Source organism: Miscanthus floridulus, chromosome 4, assembly GCF_019320115.1.
Source record: "Miscanthus floridulus cultivar M001 chromosome 4, ASM1932011v1, whole genome shotgun sequence".
Taxonomy (NCBI): domain Eukaryota; kingdom Viridiplantae; phylum Streptophyta; class Magnoliopsida; order Poales; family Poaceae; genus Miscanthus; species Miscanthus floridulus.
Genome location: NC_089583.1, coordinates 49773750 through 49787433, shown reverse-complemented (window position 1 = coordinate 49787433; position 13684 = coordinate 49773750). Strand labels below are relative to the sequence as shown.

General features: G+C 42.4%; 2 protein-coding genes across 2 annotated transcripts; both read left to right on the top strand.

The window, feature by feature from the left end:
- Window positions 1-220: 220 nt before the first annotated feature.
- Window positions 221-5447, top strand: LOC136549692 (uncharacterized). Its single transcript, XM_066541071.1, has 10 exons — window positions 221-552; window positions 1436-1503; window positions 2078-2103; window positions 2925-3015; window positions 3161-3256; window positions 3739-3804; window positions 4518-4576; window positions 4659-4781; window positions 4874-4945; window positions 5021-5447. The coding sequence occupies exons 1-10, from the start codon at window positions 466-468 to the stop codon at window positions 5074-5076; spliced, it is 744 nt and encodes a 247-aa protein (XP_066397168.1). The 5' UTR covers window positions 221-465; the 3' UTR covers window positions 5077-5447.
- Window positions 5448-5560: 113 nt separating this feature from the next.
- On the top strand, window positions 5561-8129 carry LOC136548506 (cullin-1-like). The gene is made up of 6 exons (XM_066540007.1): window positions 5561-6198; window positions 6325-6424; window positions 6870-6989; window positions 7106-7312; window positions 7402-7479; window positions 7586-8129. Exons 1-6 carry the CDS (start codon window positions 6062-6064, stop codon window positions 7637-7639), a joined length of 696 nt encoding a protein of 231 aa, XP_066396104.1. The 5' UTR covers window positions 5561-6061; the 3' UTR covers window positions 7640-8129.
- Window positions 8130-13684: the final 5555 nt, after the last annotated feature.

Sequence of the window (13684 nt, the reverse complement as noted above, 5' to 3'; positions counted from 1 at the left end):
CTGAAAGTAAAGTTTGAGGATTAAAACTGCCCGTTTTGAAAGTTCTGGCACGAAAAAAAAATGAGACGAGCTCTAATTTGTTTTTTTTTCCCCCTTTTGAGAGGAGACGAGCTCTACCTGGATATGTATATGGACCGGGCCGGACAACATGGCCCAAAACCACTCACGAAGCCGTTAGTTGAAGCGGGCCACTCCCACAGCCACCACCTTCCCTCTTAGCAGTAGCAGCCTAGCAGGCTGCAGGCAGCAAACGAAGAAGAGGCAAACGCGAAACCAAGGCACAAGACAGCGAGCCAGATCTCGCGTGCCCGCTGCGGCTGTGAAGCCACCACCATCATCAGATCGGACAACGGGACAAGGCGCCGGAGCTCCAGCAATCCACCGGAGCAAAAGCGGCAGGTCGGCAGCAGATCTCTGAGCAGAGCAGAGGGATAGGAGTAGCCAAAGCAAAGGGTTTCGGCGAAGATGCTGTCGACGACCGCGTCCAAGGGGCCCGGGGCCGCCCGCTCCGCCCCGCCGCTCTTCGGCCCCTACCTCCGCCGCATCGTCAAGGTCGGTAAACCTCGTCCGCGTCTCGCTTTTGCTGAATAACGGATCCACTCACGTCTCTCTTGCATCCTCTCTGCTCGTGCCGCCTGTCGATCTGGCGTCGCGTCCCCGCGCACTGGGAGGGATGTGGACGCTGAACCTTAGGGTTTTGTTTCCTAATTACTGAATGCGGGCTCGCCTAGCCGAGGATCTATTACGTGTGTAGTTCATGGATTTAATTTGGGGGTTCATAGGCCCCAGCCGCGGTATGCCTGCCCCTTATTAGGCTGGCTTGACTGAGCTTATGCGTTCCTTTGCATCAATGAGCTAAGCCTGCGGTTGTATAGTGTTTGTTAATATTGTCTCGCAGTCTCTTATTGAGTCTCCTTGGTGCATCAGTCAAGTCAGTATAGACCCTATAGGTTTAGAAATCACCAATGCTTGCAGCGCTTCTTGATTGGATTCCGTACTGCAAAGTGCTGAATTCCAGTCATCTGTTTCGGATGTTAGGTGATTGTGTAGTCAACGTGACAAGTCTGAGAATTTTGATCCATTTTCAACTGTTTGTGTTGCCAAATTGGGCATTTGTTTAGCCCAACATTCCATAGTGGTGCTATGGAAATGTATTTTTAATTTTGCACCTTGGAAATTCTGAACTCCGAATAATAGTCAATGCGGTAAGAAGTGTTCTTACAGCTTTCTGTGCTTGTGATCAATATAACAAGGAGAGAGAACAGATATTTCCAGGACGAGAAAAGAAAATTCCTTTTCAACCTAGTTTCTGTACAACTTTTCTGGTATTGTTACTGAATGTATCAAAGCTCACAGTAATGTTTAAGTGCCTGCGCTTTTTATGTGTGACATATGGTCATCTGGAAAATAATCTAATTTTATTCCTCATTGGCAGTGGCAACAAATGGATATTGAATACACATTTTGGCAAATGGTTCATCTCTGTACTTCACCAAAAGTAGTGTACGCATCCTGCACTCAGTCCAGTTATTAATTGTTTGTATTTGCTCTTTGATCATACTTAAGTGTTCTGTACGTACTGTTGGTAACACTAGAAACTCTGGCACAATGATGAACTGATAATGGTATCATAGAACTTATTCCTTGCATGGAAAACTTCTCAATGCTAATATTTTGTAATCACATCTTGCTAATTCCAGTTCAAAGATGCTTTGACTATGGAATTTCATCTTTTGAGCATAACTGGTACTTAAACAACTTTCTTAATTAAAATCCTGGCAAACTTTAGTTTAAATCTTAAACCTGATTTTCAAATAACAGCACCTCCAAGAGCCCTATTTGACCACCCAGTTAAAACTGAACCTACCCTGACACTCCTGCACCTGCAGTCAAAGGTCAGCTGGCTTCCTTACTATGAGGGATGCCTTCCATGATTTATTTGTCTTTCTGTAGCATTATGGTCCTAGGATGAAGAGTTTCCATTTTGTATTTCTTTATCTTGAACCTATCGTCCGAGTAAGCATCTGACTGGTATTGGTATTTGTCTATTTCTGGCATGTTAATCTCTGGAAGACAGCTATCAGCACACCAAATATCACAAGCGTATGTGGTCTAACTTTGCCGTTCTTATTACTAGCTCATGCATGTTGTACCGGTATAATTCATGTCAACATAAATCATTTTAAATTGTTACTTAGTGTAGTTTACATTTTTGAAGTAGTATCTTTTATTTTATTTTTTGTTTTTTTGGAAGTGATGTTTCATCATGAGTACTAGTTTTCTATATGACATTTTATTCATATATGGTAGACCATCTGATATCTTAGGAAGAGTAGCTACATGAAGACCTTCATGAGGAAATCTTTTTTTCGAGTTTTGACACTGATTCTTTAGTTACATTGTTTTGTGGGATGAGGTTTACTATACTTGAACATCTCATATGATTTCTTTGATTGTGATAATCTCTTACCAAGATACAAAATCTTCATTACCTCTTTTTGTTGCTGTTGCATTTTCTCATTTTTGTATTATTTAGCTGATACTGATGAAAGTTGCATATGGGAGAAGCTGATTCATTAGTAATCTGTTATTTTTTATTATTTTAAGAAGAACATGGTATGTGCAAATAGTTTGAGACACTGCCCCTGTCATTTTTACTGTGTTTCCAAAAGCATTCTGTGGCAGCTAGCCAAGAAAAAAAAATGTTGACATCAGTTTGTAGCATTTGCATGACAACCAAACTTTATAAGAGCTTCTGAGTTCACTATGCAATTGACCTTTGATATTGTACGCACACACCATCCGAACATTCCATGAGCTTTAATACACTGTTTGGAATATGTGTTTGTCGATACTATACACGTCACTTATCTGCTTTGCTTTCAGCATTGTTGATTCCTGATTTTTCTTGCCTGTGATTTCAGAAACAAAGAACCAGTGGGCTCGGGATGATCCTGCATTTGTTGTTATTCTGATTCTTTTCCTCGTGTTTGCAACATCAGCTTACTGTGCAGCGTAAGTTCATGATCTTATATAATACAAGTTATCTTTGTGATTTCTGCAAATACATCCTGGCTCAAGTATCTATTTTCTATTTCCCCTTTCCTATTAAACTGTCTTCCTTTTGCAATGGAAATATAATTTTTTTTTTGCTCTGCAGGTATGGAGAGAGTACCTCACATGCTGCTCTAACAATCACTTCGGTTGTGTTTCTCCATTTCTTGTTTGCTGGGATAGTTTTGGCCACACTTTGCTGGTAAGCCTGATGTACAGTTATAGCGCACCTGCTTCATGTCGTCTTGGGACTGAAAAGACAACTTCGATATAATCTCTATTGCAACGTGAACTGATATGCAACCTAGATCTGGAGTTTTATCATTCACCATTACTGCATTTCTTGCTCTAATTACAATCTTCAAGGTGTTACCTGTATGGATAAATGAAGTAGGAGGGAAAAATGCTTGGCTGCACATAATAATTAAGAATGAAATAAACTCCCTAGAAGCTTGCTGTTGTGGTGTGCTAGTCACATGGGCCTGCAGTGATACAGCTTAAATTTTTGAAATTTTGTATTGCTTTTAGAATTGTATTCCTAATCCTAAACCATAGTGCCTTTGTAGGTTTTAGCCTACTCTTGTCACACCTATGTTCTATTTCTAGTTAAACTCCTATTAGCAGATCATACACATAGCTCTTACATTGGGAATCAGAGTTATCAGATGCTGTAATTCGATGCAGGTTTCTTACAAATTCTTACTTGAGAGAGGAACCTAACAGCCATGTTGTTGAGCAACGTGTGGAGTGGTAATTTTCCTATCTTCTATCACATATTTTTTCCCCTGCTTCTATAGGGAATTTATTGTTTTCTCTTATATGAGCTTTTGATACAACTTAGCTGCCAGACTCATTATTTCTGTGATGTGCCGGATTCTTTGCTCTAGCCCATGTACTGGCCTCATTTTTGGTCTGGATATACTTCACTTTTCTGTGATACTAGAAGGATACCCCGTGGCCCGTGTGTTGCTGTGGGATTATCTTAGGAATAAAGCCGTTGCATGTATGAGTTGGTCAAAATTGTGCAAGGTAATGATGGAATCCAATAAAAAACTAGTAAAATATTAGATCAAATATAAGACGACGGAACGGCAAAACAAATAGCATTATATAGATGCCCTGTATTTTTGATGGATTGCAAACTGTAATTGCAGTTAGATGACGTAGGTAGTGTGCACAAAGAGATTGGAAAGTTAGTGGTGATGAAGCAGATTGCTAGCATATTAAGATTGAAAGCTAGTGTGTGTGTGGTGGTGTTGGGTTGGGGTGTGTGTGTGTGTGATGTGGCGTCTAGTGGCAGATGTCGTGGATAGCTTACATGTTGAGATAGAAAGCTAGTAGAGTTTGCCTTTGTAAGATATAGATAGATAGATTAATTATACCATGCACAATTTCTTTATTCACTGCTTTGTTATTAAGATGGAAGCTAATATCGCTAACAGTGCACACAAAATTCTTGGCAGGCTCTATACATTTGATGTTCACTGTAACTCGTTCTTTCCTGCGTTTGTCATCCTATATGGTAAACTGTCTCGCGATGTCTGTCCATTTGAAAGTTAGTTGCAACTTGTATAATATCTCATACTACATGTTTTTCTTCACAGTGCTGCAGTATTTTCTGTCGCCTCTATTGCTCGCACATGGCTTCTTTCCAGCTTTGTTATCTAATCTACTCTTCGTGGTGGCAATTTCTTATTATCACTACCTGAACTTTCTAGGATATGATGGTACGTTTTAGTTTTTATAATAATCTTTTCTTGGGAGCTTCATTTTGTTGCATTTGTGCACTTCTCGCCTGACAAAATGTACGTCGCTGTAGTTCTTCCATTTCTGGATAGAACAACATTCTTCCTGTACCCAATTGGTCTCGTCATCATCCTGTCTCCACTTAGTAAGTGCATCTTTTTGTACTGTTTGAGACTGATCTCCCGACACCTGTCTCACATGTTCATTCATCATCTTGCAGTGATACTAATAGGGTTCAATCCGACAAGATACTTTCTAAGCTTGTACTTTGGTTAAAGTCTACGGCTAGAATGCCAAGTACGAGTAAAATATGGTGATTGGTGACACAGCTAATGGCAGATCTGGATACATACTCTGTAGTAAAGCATTTTAGATCTCTTGTGTTAACGGGGGCGAGTGAGGTTCAGAAAAGCTCGGAGCATTCATTCCTTGGATGTATGAGGTGCCTGTGGCTGGCTACCAATAGAGGACAAAGCCTTTTGATTGGTATCAAATATCCCTTTTTGGTGTCAATTTGTTTATAATATGAGCTGTTATCGTTAGTTTGGGCCACTGGCCCAGTGATCAGTGTATACTTGTAGTGGGCAATACTACGTGGAGTCTATTGTACTATCACATTGGCATCAGAATTGCATCACGTTCTACCATCAGTCATCTCTTGCCAAGTTTATTGTAAGGACATGCTCGTTCTTGCCAAAGCTGAATCGCTCGCCGGGCAAACACAACAGTACGATAATCACCGCGAAAGCGCCTTTTTCCTGTTCTTCATACAGTAACACAAGCATGAAAATGTCCTGAACAACCACCTGCACAGGTTCTCACCAAAGTTCTAACATTTACCGGGCAAACTGCAAACGCGACAGCCCCCCTGCAAACTTCCATTTCTCCTCCCACCAAAAGTTCCCACAAAACAAACAGAATATTTGTAAACTTCGAACTCCAAATTTTCATTCCCTCGTTTAAATTACTTACCCCCAACCTCTAGACTGCAAACTTCAAACTTGTATCCACCACTTGAATTTTCACTAACGACTAACTAAACGAGGCGTCAGAGTTGTAGTGCTCGCCTAACATCATTTGACCAAGTGTCAGGCTGGCGGGCGAGGGTTGATCGGACATTCGGACTGGGTCAAGTGAGAGTCGGCGGCAGTTGGGCATTAATGCGCCCGCGAGCTGCCTCGGCCTCCTCCTCCTCTTCTTCTTCAAGTGCAGTGCGGTTGCTAATAATAATCTGACGAGTTGACTGGCGAGCTGCGGCAGCATGGAGCAGGGCGACAAGAAGATAGTGGGGCTTGAGGAGGGGTGGACCTTTGTGGCCACCGGCTTGGCCAAGATTAGGCGCGCCACCGATGGCGGCGGCGAGGGCTTATCCTCCGAGGAGTACATGCAGGTCTTCACGTACGTACTGCACTGCACTGCTCTCATCTACTCTATATTTGAAGCTACCTGGTTCAGTTTCCTTGGGTCACCATCACCAGTCACCACCCCTCTATCTGAGTGTGTTCTTGGCATTGCGCGCGGTAGGACGGTGTACTGCATGTGCACTCAGGCGTCGCCTCACAACTACTCCGAGCAGCTGTACCAACGCTACAAGGAGGATCTGGATGACTACATCAAATCCAACGTGCGGACGCTAGCTTCGTAACTAATTACATCGAATCACGTGTTCTGCAGCTGATTAGTTACTGACAGTGGCGGAGCCAGGATTTAAAACTCGGGTATTCCTACTTTTACATAAAAAACATTCCAATCCATAGGTTTAAAATACAATTTAGAGTAGTATGATTACCGATAATTGAAGTCACAAAAATAATCAAATAACAAATTGTTCAGTTAATCAGCTCTAAGATATGCATGAAACAAACTAAAAGTAATAAAGAGAACTTACAAAATACTATAATGTTACTTTAATCTTGCGGTTCTTCATGGTTTGGAAGCGATTGATGATGTCTTTGTCCTTAACTTGTAGAAAGAACTCCCGCTCAATGAATGTAACTAAGCAATCATTCAAGTATTGATCCCCAATCTTATTTCTCAATTTGTTCTTGACATAATTCATGACAGAAAAGACTCTTTCAACACTTGCAGTTGCTACCGGAAGCACTAGAACCAATTTGAGAAGCTCAAAAGTATTGTGGTACGTTTTCAATGAGCTCAAAAGTTCAGTGACAAGGACTGTGCTTGGCATGGTGAGCCTTCTCTGCCGTCGTCATTGTCCTTTTCTTCTTCTTTGTGCATTTTAGAGAGATGAGAGATGACATGGCAACGAAATTGAGAGTTATTTCCCCACTGTGTAACTGCACAGATTGACGATGAGAGGGAACACAAGCTTATAGACCGTGACCTCCTCAAGAATGTCCTGGCCATCTATGTCGAAATTGGTTCTGGCGGTTTGCGTATATACCAAGTTGATTTTGAACAGGCATATCTCGAGAGTACTAGAAATTATTATTCAAGGAAGTTCCAATCCTGGAACCTGGAGTACTCAGACGACCATGATTACAAGCTCAACGTAGCTGCAGGGAATCAGGGTTGTTTACATTTTACGATGCTGTAGGTATTGATGGATGATACCTTCTGAATTCTCTGCTGTTCACATAGGTTGAGGAATGTTTACAAAACGAGAGGGAGCGAGTTGCAAACTATTTGCATTCCTCAACTGAACAAAAGTTAAATGAGGTTGTGTTTTGTGCTTTGTGCTTTCTATGCTCTTTGTGTTATGTTTGATGTTTCTAACCGGTTTGTTCAGTGATGTATAATATCCATTAATCTTCCGTGCTTACAGGCTGTGAAATCAGAATTGATAACAAAGAACGCAGAGCCTGAATACAAGTCTTAATGAGGATAGTTCTGAAGGAGGAGCTTATCAAATAAATCAAGCTTGTTGGAGTATTATGTATCAAAGGAATAGTTAGGTTTTATTATCTTAATACATACATCTGTAAGATAATCATTTTTGTGAAATTTCCAATTGATTGAAGTTCCAGGTTTGCACCAATGACACAAACTCTGTATCAGCTTGGATGGCTATTTCAATTTCAAGAATTGCAATGTGCCCAGCTGGCCATTCAACTGATTAACATAGACCGACGATCTAGTCAATGTTGTTTAGGCTCTTCTCTAATAGATGGCGGACTGTTTCCAGCATAAAAAATATTTTAGCCTTACGGTATTCAAATGTAATGCTAGAAACTATTGAAATTGAAATAGCGGTGTGTTCCTAGAGGAAAATCTACAAAATCAAATGTAAAGTACACTGGCATATCCTTGGGAAACATTTTTCACCAAATATCCTTCTGTTATTTGTTCAGTCACTAATTTTCATCAGATATATGCGAACTGTTGTATTTGCTTAGCCTTATTGCACTTTGGTAATAAGAATTATTGTTCCAAAAGAAGAAAATCTTTAAGCACAGTTGGGAAGATTTGAAATGAAGTGTGGATTTCTATTTTACCAATGTTTAAACCGCCAACAACTGTACAGAGATCTCAACAAATTTACAGTTAGTTCATCTGCCGACTGCTTTTGCTGCAAAGTCTTGATACGATATTGCCATGGTCATTCTAGGCTTCCTTCCTCAACTGCATGCCGGTTGTGCTGACCATGGGCCGTGCATAATGTCTTCGGAGCCCATAAGAATGATGAATTGGCGGGCATCGGTTATCGGTATGTAGTTGGGCTGCAATACCTCGACTGGATTTTATGATCAGGACCAGGAAATTGTTTGGTAAAGTAACATGGTGTTTTTATAAACAAAATGTACTTACAGTTGACGTGAACAACAGCACCAATTCTATACCAGTTAATTGGTAACCTCAAGTCAGGAATCATGGTTGTTGCTCCTAGAGTGGGAGATTATATTCTTTTGTAAAACTTTTATGTTGGTGTAGCATTAATCTGTCCAGAAACATTCAAAGAATTGTTACATGGTGTGGCTTTGTATTGTTTAGTTTAAGGAGTAAAATGCAACATGGGTCCATAAATTTTTCATGGGTTCTCATTCAGGTCCTCAAATTAAAAAGTGACCATCCAGATCCTCAATCTACTGTGGATTCTCACATGTGTCCTCTAACTAAAAAAGTGATCATTTGGGTCCTTCAACTAATGTCGTGCCTAAGTAAATGTCTAAATCCACCACATCACATTTATATACCTACATGCCAACGTGGATGATGCTAGTTAAAACTTGCAGAAAAAGCCCTCCCCCTCTCTTCCATGTCTACTCCATACTTTATTCCTGTCGGTCCTGTGCCCGCCTCGTGGCTGCGCTTACGTGCTTGCCTGCACCACCCGTTGACCTTGCGGCTTTATCTGTGCTCTTGAGGCACACGCTCAGCGGTCAATGGAATAGACAAAAAGAGGTGGACTGCACGAGATAGAGGAGTTGCAAGGCTAGAGAGAAAGAGATGGAGTTTTTTTTCAACTTTAACCAGCATGACCACGTAGGCAGCTGGCGGTGGCGTGGTGGATTTTGTATCTCTAGTCAAGCGCAAGAGTAGATTGAGGATCTACATGATCACTTTTTTTGGCATGAGGACCCAAGTAAGAATTAGCAGTAGACCGAGGACCCTATGGTCAAATTTTTAGTTCAAAGGCCCAACTGAGAATCCATATGTTGACCGTACAAGATACTATAAAAGGAATACCAATGATGTTCAATTATATACGCAAATTAATTAATTGTACATGAAGGTAGGGAATTTAACAAGGAGCTGATAATTTAATTAAATTCACTTGTCGCTCTTGATCCTGGCCGTTGGGTTTAGACCAGTTAATCCTCATGTAGGTTTGTATGTACCTCAACAAAAATCAAATTGTGGATGAATAAAATCCATACTTTCCTTGAAATGAACTCACATTTAATCCGTGTTCCATAAAAAAGATCAAGCTAACTGCCTTGTCTCTGAACCACTCATTTAATTTGTGAGGAAACCGCAAAAGGAAACTATTATCATAACGATGGATGAACCAATTATAATACTTCTAAGAAACAATATCCTAATTATTATTGACCAAATAACTATAAATTTTCTCTCTCTCTCTCTTTTTTTTTAAAAACTAGCTTATAAATCTGTTCTATATTATTAAGAAAAAAATATGAGAAAATACCACGTTGGACCATGTATTCATGCACATTGAGCCATGCAATTACAATAATATTTTAATTTTTACCATGTATAAGGAAAAAAACACCTATTACCAATGCATGCTCATGTTGCGAGCAAATACATCCACCTGAGCCTGACCACTCCACGCATTCAAGAAAAAGCCGCATTGCTGCGAAACCACCTGAGCAACCTACACATTGATTACCCCGTATCTGGTAGTTAATCATTTAGCTAACTGTTCATCTTGCCCTATGAAATCACTGCCACCTCTAAAGCAGCAGTGCGACAAGTGATCATCCCAAAGAACCAAACATAACAAAATGGTGCGGTCGCGCTAATGAAGTGATCGCCACCACTGCAGAGGCAACTTGTAGTCGTGCTGTCAAAAGAAGGAACCAACTACCTTCGAATTGCCATCGCATTATTGGCATATTTCTTAATTGTTTGGATCATTTCTGGCTCAAAAGCATGCAACATGCATGACACATCAATTAAGCACCAACAATTGAGGAGCCTATATGATGGCCGTTAGATGCCCATCATGAATAAAAATAACAATGACATGGAGAACTAACCTTTGAATGTTACTTAATTGTAAACAAAAGGCTAAACACCAGCATGCTTTATATTAGTTCTCTTCAAGTGCGCATATCTAAAGTGAAGTGAGCTGGGAAACAGCCAGTGGGAGCAATGATATGTGCAAATCCAGTCACTAGTTTGGGAAGTTGAGGGAGTGAAAAAGAAGGGGGTGAGGAATGTTTATGTGACAAAATATTTGGCCTGAGTGGGTTGCATGCTTGCAGAGGCTGCTACAAAGATCCCATCAAACAGCGGCGCTGCTCCCCTCTTCTAGACCACAACTAAAGATGGTTCATTTTGTCGAACCAAATGTAGCAAATTAAACACAAAACATATGCAGGTTTACCTTTTTTTTGTGCAGCAAGGATTATTGTCTATAAGGAAACACCATCTCATAAGGTTTGTTTTGGATTTGACATTCTCTACATTGGAAATATTAGAGAGTAGAGGTAATGGTATGCTATTATACATATATATATATATGGGGCCTTTCAGGGTTTTATATACACAATGCATTAATGCAAGTAATGATATATAAATAGGACCTTCTTTATTTGAGTAATGCAGATTTCATCGGCTGTGGAGGACGTTGGAATTCAGTCACACAAACACAAAAGATAGTCCATTATTGTTGCTTCCTAATCAGCATACAAATTCTTGCTGGTTTAGTGGGATCTCCAACTAAATTGTGATCTCAGTGAGAGCATGCTTTACTTGTTAGTTTAATATCTGCTGTCTTACCTAATTTCCATGCGCATTTTCATTCTCAAGAGGGTGCAGCCATGGTACGAATCATTGTATATGTATAACCGGTGAAAGATGAGCAGTTACAAGTCGTCAGGACTCAGGACCGTTTTGGAACCGTTTGGCCAGAACCTTTCTCTCTTTGGTTCTTTCCTTCGCATGTAAGATAGGTTGAGATCTTGGCTGTCCACTTTGCAACAGAAGAATCTCTTCACTCCACGTAAGAATATGCTCCGTTAGAGAAAAAACATTGAGGTGCAGAGCAAGCTTTTCTATTAGCCTCTGTATTTTGTTTTTGATTGATGAAGCATTTTATTAACCCAAGATAATTAAGCTGCGTTGATACAACCATCTTGAGATCACTTCGATCTCTACATAAAAGCACAGAGTCTATAGGAAATTCTTTTCTCGAAAGATATAGACACTATTGACTATCAATCCATAGTCTAGACCGCTATCCATATGTCTTGATAAGAAAATCCCTTGACTACGCGCTCCAATTGTTGCCACGCCGCCATGACAAAATCCTATGATTGTAGTTGCTGGAGAATAACTCAAGTACAGAGCTAGTAAATGATCAAGTAGATAACCTGCAAAAGAAAATTGATATTCTTTTTTATCAAAGACCATCAGCCTATTCGGTTGGCTGGTTCGTATCTTTGCTGTTCGTGAAGAAGTATTGTTGGCTGGTTTGTGTGAGAGAAAAATACTGTTTCGGCTTGGAAATTTACGATCATTTACGACAAGCCACAGCCAAACGAACAGGCTGTATATCATTTCGACATAGCCGCTCCTAGTAGGAGTAGTGTTCTCAGATCTATTCTAATTCCCCGTAACCAACTGATGAGATCCTAACATACAGGTATGTTAAGCCTCAGGTCCAATGGTTTCCGAACGAAGAAGACCCCCCGACCGACCCCTTAAGGATCGCTCGGGGGCTATGCCTATCGAACACGCTCGAGCGCGCCCTCTGCAAAGAGACCCGGCCGAGCCTGACTCGACCGCAGCTTCCGCCTATGGCCTAGGGGGCTTCCCCAAGCCCTGGGCTCCCGATCTACGACATGATCGAGCTCGGTCTTTGGCTCCTGCCCGGCTAACGATGCCAGCCAAGGCCCAGACACAAGAAGGCAAGCCCTAGACTACTGATGCCTGGGGGCTCCCTGGCGTCGCTCCCTAGGCGTGCTCCTGCCAACTGCTCCTCCGACAGGGTCATGTCTTGGGCATGACACAAGATGACAAAGCTTCCCGCGGCCTCCGAGGGCTCGGGGGCTTCCAGGCCCGTGCGTCAGTCCCTAGAGCCAACCTTCTTTGCCACCAAGAAGACTCCATAAGGTCTCACCCCTGGGGAGGACGGTCCAAACTGACATCACCTAACACTAGAGTGTCAGAACAGAGCAGCCGGACGCCGCCCAAGCTTCTTCGGCTCCAAAAGACCTCGATAGTTCACAACGCACCGCTGCAAGCCCCTCCTAGACTTTGGCGCACATAGATCATAGATTAGAACTCCCAAACCGCCTTGCACCCGACCTATCTCGTTATATAATGGATAAGGTTGGACGTAGCGGGGGTAGGATGCGAGTTCAATCACTAGACACTCCATTCCATTCCATCTGCCTCCGCTCTGCACCGAGAGTAGGGCAACCCGGAGAGGGGCACTGAGAGCCTCTCCTCCACCGCATCTCGCCATCTCCTTCCTCTTCGACGAGGGGAGACTCTGCCGGTGGTGAGGCAACCTTAGGATTAGCACCGAGCTAACCCACTACCAAACTTCTCTTCCTTTACACTATTGTAACCCCCTAGATTTTGGGTGCTCTTGAGTATAAGGTTCATCAACTGCTAGGACATAGGGACCAAATTGGCCCAAACCAGGGTAAACCATTGCAGTCTTCTTTGCGTGATTCTTGTGTTCCTGAGTCCACCAGAGCCACCAGGAGACCCCATACTCTGACATCGACTCGAACAACATGCTTGCCCTGGTTTCGACCCCTGCGAATAGCTGGTGTGCCAGGTAGGAGGCAACGTCAAGTGCGATTCTGGCTATACGGTGGCCGGAGCCACCCGCCTTGTCACCGGAGCAAGCGGCACCGCCCCAGACACTGGTGTCTGCTTCCCCGGTGAGTTCTCCATCATGGCCGGCGCCTTCGCTCTGGCCAGGTCCTCAAATTTGGGAGCCTGGTCTACATCGCCGACTGCTACGATGAGCTTCGTCCACTCCATAGGGCTGCACCGGACGGGCAACTGAGCCCCCGACATCGCCCCCTCCGCTAGGACTCTTGGGAGCAGATCTCAAGGTTCTAGACTTTCAGATCTAGTGTGGCCTAGGCCTGAGCCCCATCTGTGTTGGATTGTTGCCAGATGTTCTACATGCTAGCCAACATCCACCACCAGATCACCACCGGTCAGGTGCTCCCACCGCCTGATCGCTTCTGGTACTACCTCCTAGACCTGCCTT

Excerpts from the sequence above, each read along its gene's own strand:
- LOC136549692 (XM_066541071.1), top strand. The coding sequence starts at position 466 with ATGCTGTCGACGACCGCGTCCAAGGGGCCCGGGGCCGCCCGCTCCGCC. Across the intron at positions 553-1,435 it reads ACCTCCGCCGCATCGTCAAG|TGGCAACAAATGGATATTGA; the intron begins GTCGGTAAACCT and ends CCTCATTGGCAG. Across the intron at positions 4,946-5,020 it reads CATCATCCTGTCTCCACTTA|TGATACTAATAGGGTTCAAT; the intron begins GTAAGTGCATCT and ends ATCATCTTGCAG.
- LOC136548506 (XM_066540007.1), top strand. The coding sequence starts at position 6,062 with ATGGAGCAGGGCGACAAGAAGATAGTGGGGCTTGAGGAGGGGTGGACC. Across the intron at positions 6,199-6,324 it reads GAGTACATGCAGGTCTTCAC|GACGGTGTACTGCATGTGCA; the intron begins GTACGTACTGCA and ends TGCGCGCGGTAG. Across the intron at positions 7,480-7,585 it reads CTGAACAAAAGTTAAATGAG|GCTGTGAAATCAGAATTGAT; the intron begins GTTGTGTTTTGT and ends CCGTGCTTACAG.